Below are 25,500 nucleotides of genomic sequence, written 5' to 3'. Positions count from 1 at the left end.
TTCCAAGATGACTGCAAACACTTCCTGGTTGAAGTGTTGGCAGCCAATCAGATCTCAGCATGAGATCAGGTGTATTCGCAAAGCTTTCATGCCTCTAGATATCTCTATTTCTTTTTCTTTTAATGTCTCGAAAACTGCTGAACAGATTTACACCAAACAGCTAAAAGGCTTCTTTCTGGACCACAAGCTACCTTTCTGCCAAATTAGGTGTAATTCTGTCCAGGTGTTCAGGCTGTAAGCCGTGTTCAAAATCCCTATGGGAATTATAATGGGAAACAAGCTTTTGACCTTTTTTGGTACTAAACAGGTCAAAATAGACCCCAGAAAGAGTGATAGGGTATTAGAATTAAGAAGAATGGAATCCAGGATGATTTTATCCTTGGGGACAGAATACCCATGAGGACACAATTTAAATGCAGAACTACATGTGCATTTGTAGAGATGGTAAATTCTGACTAGGTTGATAATGAGAGAAGGACCTCTCTTCTTTTGGTGGTTCTTTTATTTGGACTCAGTTTTATGAAGATCCACTTCACGGGGATCTAATTAAAAATGGTAGTTTGAATTACATATATTGAATTACAACAGTAGTGATATGATATTGAGGTATTCGCTTGTTCAATATTTGATGGGATGGAGTGTGAACTTAGGCACTTTATAGGAGATACACTGCTATTAACTGTCACAAAGAATGTTATTTCTTTACCCCCTGTACCTTGAGAACATCTGGGACAGTATCCAATCAGTTATAGGGTTGGTTTTGCTTTATTTAACAGTATTGGGGATTGTTATGATCACCTGTAAAATAGCAGTGGTTATTCCAACATTTAAAAACATCAGGATGGCCTCTAGTGATCAACTCATATTCTGCATACAATAGATCCTATGGCAATATATGATATTTTGCATAAGAATCAGTGTGACAAGGTTATGTGCAATTTAAAAATATCGCTAACTGCCATTTTCCTATGGTATACATCATGTGGCACTTCATTGGGTGGTACTATTGAGGAGCTATCTTTATTTTAACCTTTGAGCTACATTTTATCTATCTGTTTGATGCTCCTAACTCTGTCAGCAATTTACATTGTATCTGATGTGTAAAGAGTATGGCTGTGTACACTTTAGGAACATAAACAAAAAAGGTAAATGGCTGTGTACAATGTTCGCACCTCCCATACATATACGTATTGCAATCAAGATAGCGTAGTCAATATGTTACTGAAAGTAACTCAATGGGTGTCCAACTGGTGATCATTCAGCCAGAGAGAATGCAAATTGCATCACATGAATAACATATGATGCCAGAAACTTCATAAGTATATACCAGGGCACACCAAGTACATCCAATTTTCTTCCGTATGTGTCAATGAAAATTCCAATTCGAAACTGATATATAGTCACGTTTATTGTTCATCCAAAAGTATTCCATAGGGTAGTATCCATCATACATTAAGAGGAACAACAGCCAACACGTGTTTCGTCAACATGACTTTTTCAAGGCTGGAAGGTATATACATAAGAAAAGAGAAGGAAAAAAGTAAAAGGAATTTTTCTATCATTGCGGACGGATATATGCAGTTATATGTGTAGTGCTAGCCCAGACAAAAGAGGATAACAAGTTAAAAAAGGAAAAAACAGCGGAAATACCGGTGATGTTGAGAGGGAATGGTGTACACCCAGATTGAAACAATGGTTTAGAATGAAAATTAATGTATAGAATAAAACGGAATATCCATGATAATTACTATATAGAAAAGTGAAATTACATGGAAGTGTTGATATTGAAAAAGCTTCCATTTGGTGATAAGAAAGACTCCCCAAAAAGCCCATATCTATACGGTGAAAAAAGGAAAGATTATATATAAGGAAAACCTACCAATGCAAAATAAGTTCCAAATGTCAAACGTGTTGAAGAAGTATAGTCTATTGCACCAAGGCGTCTTGTTGGTGCAAATCTTGAAACCATTAGGTAGGATTCGGGTGAATTTAAATGAAAACAGACACGACCATGATAAGCCTATAGGACAAATAAACATAGTCATGGAGAGAGGTGTAGAAAGCAAATGCACCTAATGCTAGCAGTAACAAAGCAGTGACAATAGTATTTTCTAGAGACCACGAGTATTAAAACACAAACAGCCAAGGACCCAGTAGTGTGTATTCTAGCCTGTTTTTTAAACGAATGGTCAGTGAGATTATGTATTACAAAAAAACGGTCTGTAAATCCTAAACCGTACAGCGGCATAATGCGAGCAAAAAACACTGACTAGATAAATAAGTCACTAATTGCTATTTAAGTGTCCTGGATATAAGTAGAGCTCGAGAGAAAAATATAGCTCTTCAGTCAAAACGAACGCTATAAGATAGGGTGGTGGTAATCACTTCTAAAAATGTCTGGTCTAAAAAGAAGTGAGACGTAGATATTTATGCACACAAATGTTTGAGCGAAAGAAAGTTCCCCGACCTTCCAGAGACATTGAATTACTATCGAAAAATGGCATATGCGACTAAGGAACGTGCCTGCCAAAAAAAGAGACTAAAAAGCCCCAACGGAAAGGCCTTACGGACTAAACACGGTGTAGTATCAGAGAAAAACAAACGAGCAACCTCGATTCTAGAGTTACCTGTCAATGCACGTAGAGTCGTTCTATCGCCAAGTCTCGATGGCGCGGGGTGCTGCCATCTTTCTTTTAAAGTAAAATATTCATAGAACTAGAGAGCGGACTAATCGCGATCGGAGAGATAGAAGAGGGAAGGTAATCTAAGATCCATTTCCAGCGATAACTGTATAGTTAAAGTGGTACTAACACCACGTCTCGATGGAGCTGGGTGCCGCCATATTTCTTTTAACTGTATGTTCATCATAGACATGGAAAAACAGACTGCCAATACTCAAAGAAAACGAAGTAGGAAAGTAGTCCGGGGTGATTTAGAGTCCTGAACATTATGAAGTTGGTAAAGACAATAACCGAAAGAGTGTGTTAATAAGTGAAAGTATAAGCAATTTCACAAAAAGGGATAGACAAGAAAGGTGAAAATTGCATTATATTGAGAACTTAAACGAGCAAATAGATGAAAAAGCTGCACATTGTGTATCACAGTGTTTTGCTATAAAGGCAAAGCAAATAATGGCATTGTCAAAATTAGGACAAAGAGAAAAAAAGACATAACAAGGCTGCAAAAACGAATATGTAATAATTACATAATTATAGTATCTTTTGTATAACATCCAATGATAAACTTTACATATGTCTTTACAGAAATACATGAAGATCCTTTTCTATGTTCAGCCCTTTCTCTACTGCTCTTAATTTAAGGATCCATTTGCTTTCCAAACGTCTCAGCATCAAGGTGGTATTACCACTTCGTGGACACATGCCCAAAGTATCAATACCGTGTACAGAGATGCCCAATATTTCTCTTGTTCCGTGTGCGGAGTTGTAATGCGTCCCAAACGGATAGTCAGGATTGATGTTCTGAATGGCCCTATTATGTTCCTGTATTCTCTCCTTGAAAGGCCTGATAGTGCTGCCAACATAAATGAGTTTACAAGGGCATATAATGCAGTATACAATATATTTAGTATTGCAATTCAGGAACTTGGAAATTTTGTGCGATACCTTGGTATTGTATTGGAAGGTGACACAAACCCACAAATTTTGCAGTGTCCACACTGATGAAAACCCACTGGAGGATTGCCCAGCCATGTTCTATTGGTGGTCACTGGCATAAAACTACGTCATAAATTGTCACGTAATGTCCTTCCTCTACTGTGTATCACCTTTGGTACATCAATAATACCTTTGTTCAATGCATTGTCTGCTAATAGCAATGACCAATTCTGTTGTATAATTTTGTGAATTTGAGAACTTATGGTACTATATGGAAAAATAAGAGATAGACTGTTGGTGGTATACGTGATCTTTTAGCACTGGCAGAAAGAAGTGTATGTCGTTCGATCTTGTGGATTCTCTTCCTTGTATTGTTTACTAAGGTTGTTGTGTAGCCACGTGTCAATAGGTGATGTTGTAAACCTTGTAACTCATTCAAAAAAGTCACATCTTGGCTGCAGTTACGTCTTATTCTAACAACATCCCCATATGGGATAGCCTCTATTTGTGATTTTGGATGAGAACTAGTGGCATGGAGAATGGAGTTACACACAGTTGGGTTTCTGAAAAGCTTGGAGCCAAGATGTGACTCTTTTGAATGAGTTTCAAGGTTTACAACATCGCCTATTGACACGTGGCTACACAACAACCTTACTAAACAATACAAGGAAGAGAATCCACAAGATCGAACGACATACACTTCTTACTGCGGTCTACACCATTGGTTCAATCTGGGTGTACAGCATTCCCTCTCAACATCATTGCCATTTCCGCTGTTTTTTCCTTTTTTCACTTTTTATCCTCTTTTGTCTGGGTTAGCACATATAACTGCATATATCTGTCCGAACTGATAGAAAAATTATTTTAACTTTTTTCTACTCTTTTCTTATGTATACACCTTACAGCCTTGAAAAAGTCATGTTGACGAAACACGAGTTGGCTGTTGTTCCTCTTAATGTATGATGGATGCTACCCTATGGAATACTTTTGGATGAACAATAAACGTGACTATACATCAGTTTCGAATTGGAATCTTCATTGACACATACAGAAGCAAATAGGATGTACTTGGTGTGCCCTGGTATATACTTATACAATTTAGGAACATCAATTTTGTCAAGACATTGCGATATATAGCACTTATCACTTTATTCTCAGGCATTTTAAGAGCCACAAGGAGATCTGTCTGCTACTGAACTTCAGTTGGTAATATGTGGCACTCTATTAGGTGGCAGGATTGAGGAACCTTTTTTTTATTAACTAGCTTTTGATATTAACAAGCCATTTATATCTGAACTCACCTATTTGACGCCTTATTATTATGCTAGCATTTGACACTTTATTTGATGGGCAATGAGGATGATCAAGTATATTTTAGGAATTCTAAAACTGTTGAGATATTGCAATATACAGCATGTTACTTTATTTTCTGGCACTTTAGGTGCTATAGGGAGATTTGTCTGCTATTTAGCACTTTATGGGATATCCGATTGACAGATTCACATAGAAGATCACATGAAATGTTGCTTGGTTTCTTTTAATCAACGTGCACTGTTTGAGAATGCAGTTTTCAACGACCTAACTCATTTACAAAAGTCCCCATGCATCTCAATTTCCCTTAATGCAGTATGCACAGCACTAGTCACTTTATATATTTCTTGCCTAGAATTTCTTGCCTACAATGGGGTTACCCATACAGAAACCTACACCATGGACAACTTAGTTGTGATATTGCAACTTTGACTACTGTCATGCAATACTGGAGATTATTCCATTTGATACCTCCAATATGTACTCAGATAGAATATGGAAGGTCATGTAAATGAATTAATTATATTTTATGACCATGATGATAAACCTTTAGTTATGTACACTACACTATATATTGCAGAATCATGGGCCAGATGTAGCAAAGGTTTGCGACTCGCAAACGGGCAGAATCGCAATTTGCGACAGTGCAAAATCGGAAATGGGATGCAAAAAGCCCATTTCCGACTCGCAAAAAGCGATGTGCCCCGTTTGCGAGTCGCACCCGTTGCGACCCCCTTTTGCGACCCGCAATGTGCGTGTCGCAATTTGCGACTCGCAAAGCTTATGCAATTGCAACTCGCAAATTGCGACTAGTCGCAAAAAACCCAGTTTGCAAGTCGCTTTTACCACTAACTCAGAGCAGGTGGTAACCATTACCAAAGTATAAAAGGAGACCCAGAAGGCATCTGGGTCACTCAAGATGGCGGACATATACCTGATAGCAGTGAGGAGGAGAGTCTACGCAGCCCAGCAGAGGAGGAGGAGGGGCCACAGACAGGAGAAGATATATAGAACAAGGCAGACCCTTTTCCAGCAAACTGAAGAGGAGATCTATGCTAAATACCGCCTTAGCAGCGCTGCCCTTCTAGAATTAATAGATTTACTAAAACCACAGCTAGAACACAAGACCCTGCGTGGCTGCGCCATCCCTACGCATGTGCAAGTACTATGCGCACTGCACCTCTTGGCATCAGGGAGCTATCAGGGGGTCATTGCCGTGGCAGGTGGGGTATCCCAAAGTGCAGTGTCAAGGTTCCTCAGGGCATTCCTAGATGCCTTAGTAGCGCACAGGTCTCAGTTCATATACTTACCAAGGAATGAGGCAGAAATTAACAGCACGAAGCTGGACTTTTACCGCATTGCCCACTTCCCCCAGGTCATTGGATGTGTAGATGGGACACACATTCAAATATGCCCCCCGCTAATCTGGAACATATTTTTCGCAACAGAAAGTGTACCCACTCACTCAACATACAGGTTGTTTGTGATGCCCATTACGTCATCACGGACATCGTAGCTAAGTTTCCAGGCAGTACCCATGACTCCTACATTTTTAGACATAGTGGGATCCATCAACGCCTGGAACGTGGGGAGTTTGGAGACAGATACCTCCTAGGTAGAGCTGCATACACCTTGCAGACACACACACAGGTCACTGTGCACGACTATCTGGACTTACTAACAGTGTACTTTTGTGCCCAACAGGTGACAGTGCATATGCTCTAAGGCCATGGATCATGACTCCATTTTTAACACCCAGCAATGAATCAGAGAGGCAATACAACAGTGCGCATAAGAGGACCAGGAACCTGATCGAGCGCACCTTCGGACTCCTGAAGGCAAGATTCCGATGCCTCCACCGCAGCGGAGGCGCCCTCCAATACACCCCCATTACCGCCTTCAAAATTGTGGTCGCATGCGCCATCCTCCACAACATAGCCACCAGACGTGGGCTACCTCTCACCCCTGCAGACCCAGATCCTGATGAGGAAGAGCAAGAACAACCACACCGCCATCATGGGGATAGGAGTCTAGCTAATCAAGGCAGACTGAGACGGGAACACATCGCAACGCAATATTTTGGACGGTACGTGTAAACTCCCACCATACTCAACCATTAACCAGACACTCCTTTTGTTAAGTGGAAGAGAAATAACAGTTTTAATAATGTAATGGATGAACTATATACATGATTCAATTGTCCATGGGCAGGGAAATGCCAACCACTCATGTGGCACATTAAAGCCATGTGCCACATTTGTTTGTCCGGGCTGTTGGCTAACTTCTCCTGCCCCTCCTGCCAGCCTGGCTGGTCCCAGCCGCATCTATGGTGCTCTGCCTCCCAGTCCTTAGCACCCTACTGTCAGTGGCAGATACACTGCTCACTGTGGAGCCCTCTTCACTATCTTGGGGTGTTTCCCCGGTGGCCCTCGCGTCTCACGTGTCTCCATTAGTTCAATGATATGTGTGAGACGTCCCAGGCCCCTGGCAACATCCCCAGCAAAATGGCCCATCTCAATATGCAGGCCAACTGTCCTCCTCGACAGGCCTGTTGTGTTGATGGCTAGCCTGCCGATGGCCATCCTGTCCAGTCTTAACATAATCTGCCTATCCCTGCGCCGCCCAGCCTCTGCCTGACCCAGCAGTCCGGCCGCCAGTTCCCTGATGGCAGAGGCAATGTCCCCAGTGTTCTGGCACATCAGGTCCATCCGCCTGTTGAGGTGCCGCATGCTTGCCTGGTTTTGTCTTTCAATGCGGTGCAGCACCCCACTGATCCTGCCCAATGTTGTGTTTTGCAGGCGCTGAACCCGCAGCAGATGTGCCTCACTGCTGGTCGGAGGATGATTCCGGATATCAGACGCTCTTGCCCTGCGACGCCTGCGCAGTGGTGGCTGCCCTGTCCTCGCACCTGTATCCTCCCTGGCTGTTGCTGGGGCAGCTCCTGGCGTTGCTGTTGCAGCAGGCGTTACAACTGCAGGAATGCTGCTGACTGTGCATGTGGGGGTGCTGGAGGGTCCTGGGGTGTCCTCCTGGGCCTGGGTGCTTGGGGTGTATGGGGTGTCTTGCTGGAGACCTGTGGGACATGGGGAACACACTGTCAGTGTCTAGTATCTGTTGCACAATTCCTAATAAACATTTGCCTATGCACTGCCTATTGGACTACATTTCCCATAATGCATCATTCTGGCTTTTTCTACCCTGAAATGGAGCTAATTTGGTTGTGCATGCACATGTGTACATGGTGGGTGGGGTATGACATTGATAGGGGTACAGGCTTATCACATGGTACTCACCGGTTGATGTGCTGGGCTCTGAAGTGTCCAGGTCCCCAAATCCACACACTGCCTCCGGCTCAAAGGTTTGCTCAATCCTGTCTTCAAGGGGTGTGGGTGGTGGCACAGATGATGGTCCCCCTCCAGTGCCTCTCATCTCCCGGAGCCTTTCTGCCACCCTCTCCTTGGTCCGGGAGCGGAGGTCATACCACCTCTTCCTTATGTCCTCAATTGTCCTGTGGCTCACCCCCAGGGCATTGATTTTCTCCTGCATTTCCTGCCAGATTTTTCTTTTGGTGGCCTCTAGAACAGTGAGGGCAGCTCTCCCAAAGAGCTCATCATGATGCTGACAACATTCTTCGGTCAGCACCTCAAGCTCCCTCTCTGAGAATTTAATTGTCCTTTTTCGGGGGGTTCCCTCCATGGCTGCTGCAGCTAGCTCAGTGTGCAGACTGGCAGTTGTAAAAGGGTGTGGTCCAGCCTCCTCCCAGGTGTATTTGTTAACTTCCTGGCTGTGATGTCATCATCATGTGCCAGGAAGTGTTTCCAGAGTGTTTTGGTGTGCTTTCTGGAGTGTTCTGCTGCACCTGCAAGCAATTTTGAGGGAACTCGCAATTTGCGACACCAACTCGCTAATTGCAAGTTCGTTTTTTGCACACTCGCAAACAGCGACCTCGCAATCTGCGGACTCGCACACAGCGTTGCGAGTCCGGGTGCGAGTCGCTAAATCGGACCGGTTTCTTTCCTGGCATACCGATTTGCGAGTCGCATTGACTCGCAAAATGCGACTCGCAATTTTTTTGTTTCGTACATCTGGCCCCATGTGTTTATTAGACAGAGATGGGCGTTGTTTCAAACCAAAGAAAAAGAAAAAAAAATGTTGAGTTTAAAAAAATGTCTCTGTATATTAGTACTGTACTCCGACTTGATGCTCAGATATTACGGAATTGTAGATTGTGCACAATAGTACTATCTTTCCCCTTTAAAATGGCACTCAAGATACCATCGAGAGCAATAGTGTGAGATTGTAAGGTTGGAGGGTGTGCAAAAAGAAATGATGGACAACTAATGTATACTGGGCAGTTGTTTGTTTTGAGGAAATTTGTCCGGTGGAAGGCGTTTAGCTGAAACTCGTTGATGTTTTTTTGGGGGGGACCACCTTTTTTTAAATAAATGAAATGAAGTGATTGTGCGCTGCATTTCCATATTTTTGATGAAAAAAATTATGGAATGGGAATCTGATGCTATGGTGTGGCTGTTGGCGGTGGAAGAAAGCTCACCGTAATCACGATATATATATATATATCTTTTTTTATACACACATTACCTAGTGCAGTTGCCACTAGATAGTTATTATTAAAGTCATGTTTCCATATAAAAAGTGGTTATTACTTGCCTATATCTTTGGCACCATTTGAATCTTCACGAAACTTTTAAAAAAAAGTGCTGGTGATTCTTGTTGCGCACGGAAAGTTTCGGGGTGATCTGTCATGTGTGGGTCGAGAAAAATTGGGGGCAAAAAAGTTGTTTCCCACGTTAATTCCCTTTAGACAGTACTACAGCCTGAATCGCTGAACTGAATTACACCAAATTTGGCCGAAGCTAGTGTTTGGTATGCAGTTTATGCTTTTGCTCATTTGGTGCAAATACGTTCAGTAGTTTTTGAGATATTAAAGAAAATTCAAATTTGTATATCTCTGGCCGCAATGACTTCGCAAATAATGACGAGCTCGGGCAGGGAAATGCACAGCTGTGATTGGCTGCCAACACTTCAAACCACTAAAAATGTTTTTTTTTTTTTTTAAAGAGCCAGGGTAGAGAGACCCCCTCACCCCTTAGCTCTGGTGATGGAGTTCTAGAGGGACCCCCCTGGGCTAAAAAGCATTTTTTTGTTTTTAATTTTCGCCCTGAATCCATTGAAAAATTTAAAAAGAGTAATAATTAAGCGTGGGCTCCCACACTTCTTTAATCTGAAGCCCCCAGGTGGGCCAAGTCCGAGGGGAATTTTTCATTGTAATGCAGAGGGCCATCCCTCCAGCCCTGGGGACCACCACCTGCTGGGGCTCTTTTTTGCTCGATGGGGTCAGCGGGCCCCCAACCTCATGGAGCCACTGATGGCCCTGGGGTTGCCACCACCCCAGGGCTGGCTCCTGCTATGTCCCAGGGTCCCCACCCCAGGACATAGCTGTTAGCTTTTGCTTAGTAGGAGCTGACTGCTCCTACAAAGCTAAAGCAAACAAAGTCCGCTTTCAGACAGTGGGATCTGTCAAACAGGTCCAGCTGTCAGAAAGCAGTATTCATCTATTGCTCCAGCAAGCAGGGAGCTGCTATGAAAAGCAGCTCCATGCTTGCAGGCCACGGGAGCCGGTGGGACCGCGGGAGAGGCCTTGATGCTCCCCCTGCGGTACCAGATAGCCCAAAAGGGCTACAAACATTGTTTGAAGTGCATTCAAAAAAATTATGGAAACTGTGATGCTGCATGCAGAGGGGGCAGGGTCAGTGAACGTTAGGGAGCTACATATTAAATAACATGCAGCTTTAATGAAAAATAAATTAAAAGTGTTACTCATTGGGAAATACATTATAGTACATTATGAAACCTCTATTAGCTCATTGCACTGCAGAGGTCTATGTCTAACCAGAGAGCCACATAATGAAGCCTTGGTGCACTGAGAAAAGAGACTTGTGTATTTTTAGTTCTACGAGGCCATAGCCTCTGACAGAAAGCACTGTGAATATGTAATTCGCTATTTTAAACTTATATTACACACAGTATAAGATACACTACTACAAAATGCTCAAAATGTTTAAGATGAAATAGTTCATCCAAAATATAGATTTTAGTAATACCCAGAGTGTACATAGTGCATTTCTTTACATTACTGACCCTTCAACTAGTGTAGTAAGTGCAATATGAATACAATTACAATTAAAAGCACACACTTCAACACCCAGAGATAAAAGTGCCATGATCTCACATAACCAATAAAGCCCAGACTACCTCACAGCAATAGATATCCAGATTTAATTGCCAGATCATTGATAAAGCCACTGCTCACCTGACATAATACTCAGATGTACTCTATTCATGTCACGATCAGTCCCACTCCCATCTTTAATTAACACTATGACATAATGCAATGCTGATAATGACATTACTTAGTGGCAAATAATTTTAGGCTGTGCATAATGCCTCCACAATGTCAGAGCTCTTTCAAAGTCACCAAGTTAGCACTTCACAGCTAAGTTGTTAACTCTTCGCACTACCATTACATAAAAATATATATCTTTGTCATCACAAAAATTTGAGCGATTAAGTCAATTAAAGTCAGTTATAAGGGCTTGGCCGCAGGGCCGTGTGTGACGGTGGTAGGATTAACGTATAGTAATTACAATAACTTTATATTAAAAAAAATAGAAATTCACTAAAAAAACAACTTAACGTTAAAAAAACACAGAAAAGTTCACAGAAAAAACCTAAGGTTGCATGGACGTTATAGTTAGAATATAGAATTTAAAAGACCTTAGAAATTCATTGAAAAAACCCAAAGGTTACAGGGACTTTATAGTTGGGTTATGAATTTACTTGTACAAAAGCATAGAAATTCAGAAGTTATAGTTGGAGTTCTTTCAAGTAACTATAACCTGCAACTTTGCCATGCACTGCTAATTACCTCACCCTTTACAGCACTTATGACAACTTCTAAAAAGTCATTAAAAATATAAATAATGTATTACTACTTAAATTATTGAAGAAAAAACTGCGCATGGCAGGGGCGTGACTTATAGTTACTTGAAAGAACACAAACTATAACTGCTGAAATTCTATGGCTTTGTACGAGTAAATTTGGAACCTAACTATAACGTCCCTGGAACCTTTGGTTTTTTCAGTGAATATATATATATATATATATATATATATATATATATATATATAGATATGATAGATAGACAGATAGAGAGGTGTATTGGCAACAGTAACCACACTCACATGAGATGACAGTCTCTCAGTTTCCCGCCACTGATAGCGGTGGTTCACGATGCGACAGTTATTCTTCACTTCATACACAATTATTCCCATAGAGCAGATTCCCAGAGCCACTACCCCTGTGCTAGTTGACTTTTCTGGGCTCACGCGGTGGAATAGAACTCCATATTCTGGAAGCTGCTGACATATCTAAAGAGAAATACATCTAATCAGGTGTTGTGTTGAGAGTTTATGCATTATAAAGCTTCAGCATTTATGTCACATGGAAACAAAGGGGGTTATTCTAACTTTGGAGGAGGTGTTAATCCGTCCCAAAAGTGACGGAAAAGTGACGGATTTACCACCAGCCGTATTACGAGTCCATTATATCCTATGGAACTCGTAATACGGCTGGTGGTATATCCGTCACTTTACCGTCACTTTTGGGACGGATTAACACTCCTCCAAAGTTAGAATAACCCCCAAAGTAATTTATTCAGTGTCATATATATGGAAACTTTATCTTGAGTTCCATCAATTGCTTTTACATAACCTGGACTTCTGAATATGGTATGTCCTTAAATATATGAAACTAATATAATCATCTCCACATATAATTTCTTAAATCTATCAACTGTGCTATACAATTTATTTTAAAACTAAGATGAACCTTTCCTTACATCATCTGGAACTATTAATTGTATTATTAAAATAAGCCTTTCTAATATCAAAGGGATTTGGCATTTTGAAGAGAGAAACGTTATGTGTGTCTTTCTTTCATCCAATTCCAAGCTTCTCTCGTTCTCTCATTAATCTTAATTCTAAATCCACATTCACAGACCAAAACTGACTCTCACTCAGTCCCACTCACATTTATGGGCTCACTGACCTACTCACTCCTAATTTTTAACTATTCAATCAATCAATCAATCAATCAAGGATTTATGGAGCGCACTAATCACCCGTTAGGTTCTCAAGGCGCTGGGGGGGGAGCTATTGGTCGTGGAGTCATGTCTTGAGGCGTTTCCTGAATGTCAAGAGGTCTTGGGTCTGGCGAAGGTGGAGCGTTAGGGAGTTCCAGGTCTTGGTGGCTAGGTGAGAGAAGGATCTTCCTCCGGCTGTGGTGCGGCGGATGCGGGGGATGGAGGCCAGGCTGGCAGAGCAAAGATTGCGGGTGGGGGTGTGGAAGGTGAGTCTGTTGTTGAGGTAGGCTGGGCCTGTGTCGTGGAGGGCCTTGTGTGCGTGGATGAGGAGTTTGAAGGTGATCCTCTTTGATACTGGTAGCCAGTGAAGGTCTGTGAGGTGGGGGGAAATGTGGTCGCGGCGTGGGATGTCCAGAATGAGGCGGGCGGATGTGTTCTGGATTCTTTGCAGCTTTGTTAGGAGTTTGGTTGTTATTCCTGCATATAGGGCATTTTCGTAGTCCAATCGGCTGCTGACCAGGGCGTGGGTGACAGTTTTCCTGGTTTCGACGGGAATCCACTTGAAGATTTTGCGGAGCATGCAGAGAGTGTTGTAGCAGGAAGAGGAGATGGCATTGACCTGCTGAGTCATGCTGAGTGTGGAGTCCAAGATGAAGCCTAGGTTGCGTGCGTGGGTGGTGGGTGAGGGCGCAGTTCCTAGAGAGGTGGGCCACCAGGAGTCATTCCAAGCTGAGGGGTTGGTGCCAAAGATGAGGATTTCTGTCTTGTCTGTGTTTAACTTGAGGTGGTTTGATTCCATCCAGCTGGCGATGGCGTGAAGTCCGTTGTGGAGGTTGTTCTTTGCAGTTGTAGGGTCTTTCGTGAGGGAGAAGATGAGCTGAGTGTCGTCTTCGTAGGAAACTATGTTGATGTGGTGGGTTCGTGCGATGTTGGCGAGGGGGGCCATGTAAACGTTGAAGAGCCTGGGGCTGAGCAAAGATCCTTGGGGGACGCCACAGATGATTCTGGAGGCTTCTGACAGGAACGGTGGGAGGCAGACTCTCTGGGTTCTGCCTGAGAGAAATAACGAGATCCAGTCGAGTGCCTTGTTGCGGATTCCAGCGTTGTGGAGGCGTGTGCGGAGAGTGTGATGACATACTGTGTCGAAAGCTGCGGAGAGATCCAGGAGGATGAGTGCTGCTGTTTCTCCTTCATCGAGCATGGTCCTAATGTCGTCTGTGGCAGCAATGAGTGCAGTCTCGGTGCTGTGGTTTCTGCGGAATCCGGATTGGGAGGTGTTGAGTACCTTGCTGTCTTCCAGGAACCGGGATAGTTGGCTGTTTATGATTTTTACGATGACCTTGGCTGGGAAGGGAAGGAGGGAGATCGTCCGGTAGTTCTTGGGGTCGTCTGGGTCTGCCTTTGGTTTCTTCAGCAGGGCATTGATTTCTTCGTGCTTCCATCTTTCTGGGAAGGTGGCTGACTCGAAGGAGCTGTTGATGGTTTTGCAGAGGTGGGGGGCGATGATGATGTTTGCCTCATTGAAGATATGGTGTGGGCAGGGGTCCAATGGTGATCCGGAGTGGATGGAGGCCATGGTGGTGACGGTGTCCTCTATGTTGACAGGGGTCCAGGTGTGGAGGAGGTGGGTGTTGCTTGGAGCGTTGGGTTCTTGGATGTTTGTAGTCAGCTGGTGGGCCTGGGGTTTGAAGCTATTGTGGATTTCTTCTATCTTTCGACGGAAGTGGGTTGCCAGTGAGTTGCAGAACTCCTGTGATGGCGGGGGTTCGTTGGAGCACGTCCTGGGGGTGGAGAGCTCATTGATGATGCCGAAGAGCTCTTTACTGTTGTGAGCGTTGGTGTCTTTGCGGTTTTTGAAGTGGGTCCTTTTGGTGGTGCGGATCAGTTGGTGATGTTTGCGTAGGGCATCCTTGAAAGCGATGTGGTTGGAGTTGGTAGGGTCAAGGTGCTAGCTTTTTTCCATTCTGCGACATAGCGGTTTGGATTCCTGTAGTTCTGGGGTGAACCAGCTGGCCTTGATTCTGTTGGAGGTGTTTGGTGGGTTTTTGAGCGGTGCGAGGGTGTTTGGTGCAATCTTCTATCCAGCGATGCAGGTTGGTGGTGGCTGTGTTGCGGTCTGGGGTCCCAGGGGGTGGGGCCCGGGCGAGAGTGGAGATCAGTTGATCCGTTGATATTTTGCTCCAGTTGCGTCGGGGGGGTTGTGTGCAGTGGTGGTGAGTGACTGGTTTCTGGTAGGAGAAGTGGATGCAGCGGTGGTCTGTCCAGCTGACTTCGGTGGTGTTGCTGAAAGAGCCGTGGTTGCTGGCTGAGAAGATGGGGTTGAGTGTGTGGCCTGCGGAGTGGTTGGGTGAAGTGACGAGTTGCTTGAGGCCGAAGTTGGCGAGGTTGTCGGTTAGGTTGGTGGTGTTGATATCGTTGTTATTTTCTAGGTGGAAGTTTAAGTCACCGAGGAGGATGTAGTCTGTTGAGGCGAGGGCTTGGGAGCTGACGGCGTCGGGGATGTCGTCGCAGAACTGCGGTCTGGGTCCAGGGGGTCTGTAGACCAGTGTCCCTCTGAGTGTGCTGTTGGCGTTGATGTGGATTTTGAAGTGGAGGTGCTCGGCGGAGTTGATGGTGTCGTGGGAGTTGGTGGAGACTCTTATGGTGTTTTTGTGGACTATGGTGATTCCTCCTCCTGGTCTGTTGATTCCGTCTCTTCTGGTGATCTTGTAGTTTCCCGGTCCAGGTTTCTGTGAGGAATGCGACGTCGGGCGAGTATGTGGTCAGGAGGTCCCAGAGTTCAATTGCATGTTTGTGGACGGAGCGGATGTTAAGTAGGATGCATCTTAGGCGGTTGTCTGTTTTGATTTGGAGTTAGGAGGTTAGGTTGCAGGTGAAATTGCAGGCTTTGCAGGAGAAGGGTCCTTTGGTGCACGTCGGTGTGGACTGGAAGCAGATGGAGGAGCGTCCTGGATTAAGGGCGTGGAGTTTGTTGGCAGTGTAAAGGTGTTCGGTGGCGTGGGAGGCGTGTTGGCCAGGGAGTCTGGAGCTCGGCACGGTCTTGGCGCGGACAAGCGCAGACGGGCTTGCCTTTGGCACGCCTTTGGCGCGTCCGCGCTGTGGCCGGCATAAGAGGGGAAGGTGGGAGGGAGTAGCAGCTGGGAGGAGGGAGGGAAACCTCCAATGGGAGTGCGGGGGTGGGGGCAGCAGGAGTCAGGAGCAGGAAGAGCTCAGAGGAGGAGGGAGGGGGGTGGGGCCGCTGGGAAGCAGCAGCGCGAACCTTCCGGGGGAGGGGAAGCCAAGCCCAAACAAGCCCAGACAAGCCCAAAACAATGGCAGTACTTACCGGAGCAGTGGTGAGGAGGAAGCGACCTGCCTGCAAGGATGCAGGGTCGGAAGTTCCCTCATTAGTTATGCTATTCCACATTAAATCCCTATGACATACCCTCACTTATAATGTGTAAATTGTTCTACATACTGATTGTTTGATAACATCATGTTGATCCTTGGGACATCTTTGTTTACCCGTAAGAACTCTAGCTCTGCTTCATCTTCCAGTAGCTGGAAGTGGGCCCTGTGAAGCCGGTTCAGCTCCTCGCATACTTCTGCTGCACTCAACCTTTCCAGCATTGTGGCTGGCACATAGTCTTCAGGACGGAAATACGTACTGCCATGAACCTAGGGAAAGAAAAGTGGTGGAGAAGAGATTGTTTTTAAGTGAATAAACATGACACACGCAGAAACTGAAAAATTTCAGCAGCAGAGCAGGTGAACTTCAGCTGCAAATTCACCCATCTAAAGTCAGTAATAGCAAGTGAATCCCCACGCTGATCTACAGGACCATGTCAAAACAGTGCATAGAGGATTCTGCACTTTCCTGCTATAAAGTGACTGGGGAAATATTAAATACTTTCCTAATAATGTATCCAAGAGGCATTGAGGTCTGTGTAGAAACAAAGAAAGGCTGTAGTTTGCACAGATAATTAGTTTTGCTCTAGCACTTGCACAAAAACTTGTGCTGAATATCTAGTATTAAAGATGTATGGATGAACATCCTTGGTTTTCAATACGAGATGTGCAGACTTTTTTAATTACTTTGTCCCTGCAGCCCCAACCGTTCTACATGTCCAATTAGTCAAGAGACCACCCAGAAAAATAATCAGTACTCCTCCAGTGCTCCTGAAGAAGAGAGGCCCACATAAAAATTCTCAAACAAAGTAACTGAAGCAGCTAGTTCTAATTATCCGGTGCCAAAATCTTTGAAGTTGTCACCTAATTGTTTTGGAGCTTGATCTCTGGTGCCAAACAATTTAACATAGCGGGTATTCACAGTTGCACGAGGACCTAGTCCATCTCCTCCTGAAAATCAGACAAATATCATGACCTTGACAGGAATCTGATGAACCACATTACTGTGGACCATGTGGCTTTATGGACTTCAATCTGTATTGTATGTGACTCTCATAAGCTAGCACCAAGCCTAAAGAAGGCATGACCGTTTTGCAAAACCTGTCTAGGATCCCATTCATTAAAAGAAGATCTTATGAAAGCTTCCCAGACCTGAATGGAACCCTCCATTGAAAGACTCTGTAGATACAAAGGACAGTTACTAAAGAATGACCAAGCTCAATTAAGATTATTCTCATAGTTCTGATTTTCTGCAAGAAAACAAATTTGTCACCAGCCTGACCTTTAGTAAAGTATGGCTCCCCTCCATTGGTCATCCCCAGTGCCTACATGCCTCCAGTTGGTATTGTGTTGAGCATAGCATGTCTGAAACAAAAAATGCTGGGGTGCAGGAAAAGTGGTTCTGAGGTCCACAACTTTGCTACGGGTGTTGTAGGGAGGTGAGGCAGTCCCCTTCCTATTGAAACCAAAGATCCCAAGCTCATTTGTTGCACCCCACAATCTGTTTATGAACATTTGCCTCATCAGGGCCCGCATTGCACAATTTTCTTCAGGGGCTGAGAAGACTACAAACCCACCTGCTCCCTTACGGGTGAATCCCAACAGACCTAGCACTACCAGACTCGTGACAATACGTAATAATTCTTCACGGCTCAAACAGTCTTTGGATTTTGGAGGTTTTTTCAAGCTTGCCCAACAGGGCTCCTTCACTTGAAGGAAGGCTAACATAGTACTGCATTACCCAGGAGAAGGAGGAATATTTCAAATGTAACCGGGGAACCCACAGTGACTCCACAAGACAAACACAAAAAACTACCCATTCACCAGTGGTACCAATTTTAGAAGTTATGGATGCTCGTCAGTGCCGACTTCAGATTTAAGAAGGAACAGGTCGGATTATAATAACACCTCCTCCCCCTTTTAAAGAGGAAATTGACTTTTCAAGAGGCGCTTGACTCTCCGCCTCCAAAAAAGACTACAAAAGAAAAGACTCTTTTTCTCACTCAGCCTTTACCTCAACCCTCAACCTACTTCTCCACAGCATTCTTCTCCACCAACATATCCTCCTCCTTTAGGATTCACACAACCTAATTGGGCACCTGGAGAGGCTCGTGATTTGGAAAATACATTAGATGATCCAGACCCATGGGATATATATGATCCATTTCCTACTACACCTAATGATCCATATCTCTACCCAGCTAGACCTTCACCACCTGAGGATTCCACCTCATATCAAAAGGTTATAGCTCGGGCAGCAGCATTTCATAATGTCCATATGTACACTGATCCACTAGAAGAGGATTTTCCGTTCAACACCCTTGGTACAACACACAAGGAGAGTCAATTTCTTACAATGCTCCAAGGCATGCTCGGGCATGAAGACGAAATCTTTAAAGAGCCAGTTAGATCAAGGGTTATCACTCCTAGGGTGGATAAGAAATATAAGGCTGCACCCACTGACCCTTTATTTATAAAGGCACAGATCCCTTCAGACTCTATCATTGCCTCTACTGCTCGCAAAAGGGCAAATAGCCAATCAACAAGAGACACACCTCGAGATAAAGAAAGCAAAAAAATATATGTGGTAGGTAAGAGAGTGGTAGTTCAAGCAGCCAATCAATGGCGGATTGCTAACACCCAGCCGTTACTATCCCGATACGATAGAGCTCACTAGGATGTCATGGAGGAGCTTCTACAATATCTCCCTGAGGAACACCGTAGAAGGGGTGTACAAATTACAGCTGAGGGACAAACAATATAAAGTAATTTAGTTAGATGTCCTCTCAATGCTGCTGGCACAGCAGCGTGCAGTATTAACACCAGCGTCATTAGGCGACATGACTGGCTCAGATGCTAAGGCGTTAAACCAGAGGTACAGCAGGCAGTGTTAAACATGCCCTTTGATAAAGAGCATTTATTTGGCTCACAAGTGGATACCACACTTGAAAGGCTAAATAAAGATAATCCAACTTCCAAAGCTATAGGGGCACTCCAAGCCAGTGCATACAGGGGCTTTTTTCGTCACACCTGATTTTCAAGAGGCTTTCGGTCATCACTTAATGAACAGTCTTCAACTCAAACAAAGCCCATCTCTCAGAACACCAGAGGTTATTTTAGGGGCTCCTACAGAGGGAACAATAACAACGGAAGCGGTAAGCCATCTATATCTAGAGGCTCCTCATCTTCCACCAAACAATGACTTTCCCCCAAACCTACAAACTCACACCACTCCTGTAGGGGGAAGGTTACAACATTTTTACCCACAATGGTCTCAAACTAACACAGATCAATGGGTACTTTCAATTATCCAAAACGGTTACTGTTTGGAGTTCACTTCCACTCCACCAAATATACCCCCTTGTACTCACAGACTCTCACAAGAACAACTTGCTCTTCTCAAAGAGGAAGTACACTCTCTTCTTTTCAAAGGGGCTATAGAACCAGTACAACACCAGGGTATGAGAGTTTACTCCCAATACCCACAAAAGACGGGTCTCTCAGACCAGTATTAGATTTCAGACTCTTTAAACATCCTCTCAGAACACTTCCATATGGTCACTCTTCAGGATGTTATTCCTCTTCTTCAACAAAGTAATTTTATGACCACGTTAGACCTAAAGGATGCTTACTTTCACATTCCCATTCATCCGGTACACTGCAAATACCTAAGATTCGTACTTGCAGGAAAACATTGCACTGGTCACTTAATGAGTGTGTGACTACGGGGAGGTGTTCCCACTGGACTCCAGTTTAGGAGTTGGCTAGTGAAAACTCTGCAAACCTGAGAGTGTGTACTAAAAAGACAGGAACACAGGTGTACCTAGAGGCATATTTGGCTACAATTTGAATATATTACAGGTAGGGTATGAAACTTGATTTGAAGGGGATCTAAGGTCCTGAGGAAGGCCGAATGACCCTTAGGGGCGAGGAAAACGGCTGAAAGATGTTGACCTTTCAATGGCTATAAACTTTGTATGGCCCTTTGGGACGAAGGGGTAAATGTATCACCCTTTAATCACCCCGTCTTTTAATACTCTTTTAATCCTATCCGGGGGACCTTGAAATAAAGATTGAGTATGGTACCACCTGAAATAGTTTTAAACCAGGCGAATGAGGGCTTTGTGTGTGTTTAGATCCCCATTTGTTGATCTTTGTTATGTGTTTTCCCTCCCTTTGCTCCATTCCTCATGTGGCTCTCGTGGGAATGTGTTAGCATCGCCCTGTGAGGAAGCATGCCACTATTAGTGGGTGAGGGCAGTCTTTCATAAACTGATAGTTTGCTTTTTGAGCCGGTGGGACAATGTTGGGAGTTCCCACTCCTTATCCTTGTCCTGTATGTGTTAGTGTTTATTGAGGTCGGACTCCTTTGATGTGTGTTTTTTGGGACACAATCTCATCAACTATCCCATCTAGCACAACAATATGGATATGGGCAATTCATCACACATTCACATAGTGGCACAATATCTCCCAAGGACAAACAATCACTTTGCAGACCTGCTCAGCAGGATGCAGCAACAAGTCCATGAATGTTAACTCCACCCACAAGTCCTTCACCAGTACTTTCAAAAGTGGGTAACACCTCAAATTGACCTATTTGCCAGCCCCATCCTCCAGCCCCATCCTGGAATCTTAACATTGTCCTCACAAGGCTTATGGCTCCTCTTTTGAGCCACTTAATTTGTGTTCTTTACAATTCCTCTCATGGAAAGTAGCTTTATTAGTCGCTATTGCTTCCCTTAGAAGTGTTAGTGAGCTCCAGGCTTTACCTTTGGAAGAACCTTTCTTACAAATTCATAAGGAATAAATAGTATTAAGAACTAATCCAAAATTCTTCCCAAAAGTAATTTCACAATTTCATATCAATCAGTCAATAGAATTACCAGTTTTCTTTCCAACACCAGATTCTGTGGCAGAAAGGGCTCTACACACTCTTGATGTTAAAAGGGCTCATATGTATTATATAGATAGAACCAAAGACGTTAGGAAAACATAACAAATGTTTGTGTCTTTCTCAATGCCTCAAAAAGGAGAGCCTATATCTAAAGCAAGTAAAGCTAGATGGATAGTCAAGTGTATTCAAAGTTGCTATAGTAAAGCCAATCGACAATTATCTGTACCACCTGGAGCACAATGCAATAGGAAGAAACGTGCATCTATGGCATTTTTAGGTAACATACCTATAGCATATATATGTAAAGCGGCCACATGGTCTACACCAAATACCTTTACAAAACATTATTGGGTAGATGTATTTGCAAGTCAACAAGCAAATGTTGGACAAGCAGTACTCATAACATTCTTTCAAACAATTGCAACTCCTACAAGCTAGCCACTGCTTCATGGAGGGACTGCTGTACAGTCAATCAATATCAATCAATAAATAACTTTATTTCGGCTGAAAGCCATAAAAGTATCCAATAAATGACAAACAATTACCATACAATAAGATTATGAATGATAAAAAACACAGATTCCACATGGAGCATTAAAAAGAGAAACAAATAATTCTGCTGAATTAAAATTTTAAAACTCATTTGTTAAAACAATTACAGTCTATTAACAGTATGTGTATCTACAGCCACACATGGCATCGAACGGAAAACGTTACTTACCAGTAGACATATGTTCATGGCATGTAATGCTATAGATTCACATGAGCCCTCCCTCCTTCCCGGATGCATGTGGACATTACAATTTATTAAAATGTAAATGTTGTAAATATATAGAAACACTGCATGGACATCTTTTCTATTCTACTCTCTATTTCACTACTTTACTCTCCCGCCTGCGGAGAAACAATCTAACAAAGTACTTGATGCCCATGCGCAGTATTACCAAGAGAAGGAGTCACTCGATCCTGTGACTCAAAACATTTCTTAGAAGAAAAATAAGTTGTACAACTCCGAAACCAACACTAGATGGCAAGCTTATGCACAGCATGTAAGTCTACAGCACTTCATGCCACAAACAGATATCTACTGTTAAGTAACATTTTCCTTTCTGGGGCAGGTAACCATCTAAACATTTGAACTTCCATGGTGTTGGTATGAAATATTAAGTGTGAAATCTCCAGTAACCATAATATTGAAGCCAAAATATTGGCACTAAAAATATCAACAGATAAGTATGTGTAGTTTTACTATACTTAACTCCATGTATGAGTATGTGTAGTTTTTCTATACTTAACTCCACATACATGTCTGCAATATATACATTTTCAGGATACACAGATGTGGAGTTAAGAATAATAAATCTAATACTTACCTATATGCACTTATTCCTCAATATTTTAGTCCTTGGTATTTTGACTTTGATATTCTAGTTACTCGAGATTCCATATTACAGATTCCAGACCACTTTCCATGACAGCGTTACGATGTCAAGAAAGGACGCCTAGGCAAGATTTGCTAGTTTTTTTTTTTATTGATCAAAGCATAAGTACTGGGAGGCTTGAAAGGCCATGTCTGTCAATTCAACACAGTTGCTGGGAAATGCCATATTTAAGGGCACTGGGGCACAGATCGCCATTCGTTATACAATTTCTGTTGTGTAGGGATGTGCACAAAAGGAATTTAACATCCACTTGCTTAGTGTACTTTAGGGTTCAATGTTTATGCCTGCATTTTCACCATTTTGTATTCTACTGGCATTTTTCGACAATGGTCCAGTTAAATTGGTGGTTAAATAGGTAGCTGTAAACATTAGGAAATGTGGCTTCTAGGGGGAAGTGCTTTACTGATGACATCACATATGACATGAACAATTATATCATTATCAGTACCATATGAACATTTCAGAACAGTGAGATACAAAACATGCAGTGCATAATGACAGCATTCCTCACTTACCAACTATGAGCAGTAGCAGGAGAGGCTATTTAATGAATATTAATTTGATCTATTCACCTTTGAATGAAGACAACAACCTAGGGCTAACAAATCCTTTTCATATAAGAGTTTCCACATCTGTCATCAAGATGCACTGCTTATTGGGAGAACTGAGTAACACCCATACCTCTGGAATATAGGGACCACATTCTGCTTGCAAGGCAATGGAACCCAGCTGCAGAGCTGACTCCCCAGTGCAGTACAGCCTCTCCTCCAGGACCTCCCGGCGCAGCTGCAGATAATACTGGTGCCTTGTCAGCGTCTGTCTAGAAGAGAAAGGAAGGCATGAACCCAAAGCAACATAAAACCGTCTAAGAGGTGTGTATTGTACACAGAATCCGCATTGGCAAGCCCCTGGTTGATTAATATAGAAACAAGCAATTGCGTAAGAACACAACACACATTGCGGCCAATTTGGATTTCAGCAGGAGGCCTGTTTTTCCCACCAGGGTGATGGAGTAAACTACTTTAACACCCTGATGGAGATGCCACCTACCAATTTTCGAAATGACCATCAATCTGTGGGTAACTTTTAAAGCATTGTCAGAAACCACCGTCACAGCGGTACCTGTCAAAACTTTTCACAGTCTAGTCCAGGGCTCTGTCAACATCACGGAGCCTTCCAGCTAACTATTTTCTTTTTAATTTGTAAAAAGACAATCCAAAACCGGGATTTTCGTTTTGAAAATAAAAAAGATAATGCCCCCCTTGCAATGGGAGTCATCTCCCATAGTGGCGGGGCATTTCTTGTCTATTACAGTCCGTTACAGCCAGGGTTTACCCGCGGTGATGGACACTAAAAAAAGAGCTATATGTTTGCCCATCCTAATTGGGCAAACAGACATACAGCCAATTTTCCGACAGCCCTTACTCTGTAGGGCCGTCATAGAAGAATGGCTACGGCGGTGGAGGAGCAGTCCTCGCTGTAGTCAAACCTATGATCCATCCGCATTTAAATCTGGCGGGGGCCACTATGTTGGTGTGGAGGGAACTCCGTTGCTGTCGCAGTCGGGGTTCCTTCTCTGCCAATGTGTTAATCAGACCCACAGTTCTCCACAGGGTATGGTAAAGACAGAATACAGATTCACAGCAATGAACACAAAAATAGCAGATTCATGACCATAGGCATGACCTTGAGGAAAGAGATCCAAGCATGTGTTCAATGCAAATGTGACACCTACATAAGACGAATATAGGTATTCTGTCCACAACATCCACCCCTGTGCATGTGGCCTATACGCAAGACATCTAACGGCTCCAAAAATATTAAATAAGTGTCTTTATTTAGGCTTTTTTCGGTCACAGTTGATTTGAAAATAAGACTACAACAAACACAGAAGAAAGACAGTGTATTTCATAATTTCTTTTACAGTTTGCATATTACTTTTCTTTCCAGCATGACGAGTCAGCTAGTGTACATCAATGGTTTATGAACTATCTCCATGCTTTGAAGAAGTCTGACTTTTAGTTTGCCTTCTGATTTTTATGACAACTCAGGGCCTTATTTCAAGTTCCCTGGATGGATATTAGGCATTTATTAAAACTGATAAAAGTCCAACATATGAGGATGGGAATGTATAAGATTTGATAAATAGCGCCCATATCCTGTTTTCCACAGTAATGGGGAATAACATGCAGATTATGGTGTTAACCAGAGCAAAATCTGCATGTCCTTTTCCTCTTGTTACATTGCAGCAGGTTTGACCTGCCGAAATTTACATAGAGTGCAGACTTTATCACACCGTAGGAACTACGAGGTGTAATAAAGTTCACACAACTCGCAATTCTGAATCTGTTCATTCTGATCAGGGGTCGAAATTATCAGGCCACTTGTAATAAGGTCTTTCGACTTTCGTCTTTGTACACCGTTGAAGGCTTTGTTAAGACTTTGGCCCTCATTTCAACCTCGGCGGTCTTTTTTCAAGACCGCCGAGGTACCGCTGTGCTGAAGACTGCCAGTGCAGGCGGTTTTCCGCGCAGTGAATCATGACTGCTGGCAGCCCTCTGTCCTTTTTCGGACCGAGAGCCGCCAGCAGCCATACTGGCGGTCGGCAGGGAAGTGGAGGCTACTCCACCTCCACCTCCCCATCATCAGAACACCGCCCAGCGAATCCCAACCCAGGATTCGGCATG

At 43.4% G+C, this 25,500-nt stretch overlaps 1 protein-coding gene across 1 annotated transcript in view; it reads right to left on the bottom strand.

Moving 5' to 3' along the window:
- Positions 1 to 25,500, bottom strand: part of FRMPD2 (FERM and PDZ domain containing 2) — a 393,759-nt gene that overhangs the window by 273,002 nt on the left and 95,257 nt on the right. The window contains exons 12-14 of the mRNA XM_069240896.1: positions 23,495 to 23,633; positions 16,592 to 16,744; positions 12,189 to 12,374 (exon numbers count right to left, since the gene is read on the bottom strand). Coding sequence (XP_069096997.1) covers positions 12,189 to 12,374; positions 16,592 to 16,744; positions 23,495 to 23,633 — 478 coding nt within the window. The remainder of the gene's footprint in view (positions 1 to 12,188; positions 12,375 to 16,591; positions 16,745 to 23,494; positions 23,634 to 25,500) is intronic.

This window comes from Pleurodeles waltl, chromosome 6 (assembly GCF_031143425.1).
Source record: "Pleurodeles waltl isolate 20211129_DDA chromosome 6, aPleWal1.hap1.20221129, whole genome shotgun sequence".
Lineage (NCBI taxonomy): Eukaryota > Metazoa > Chordata > Amphibia > Caudata > Salamandridae > Pleurodeles > Pleurodeles waltl.
The sequence above is the reverse complement of the archived record's forward strand: the minus strand, read 5'-3'. Positions and strand labels throughout refer to the sequence as shown.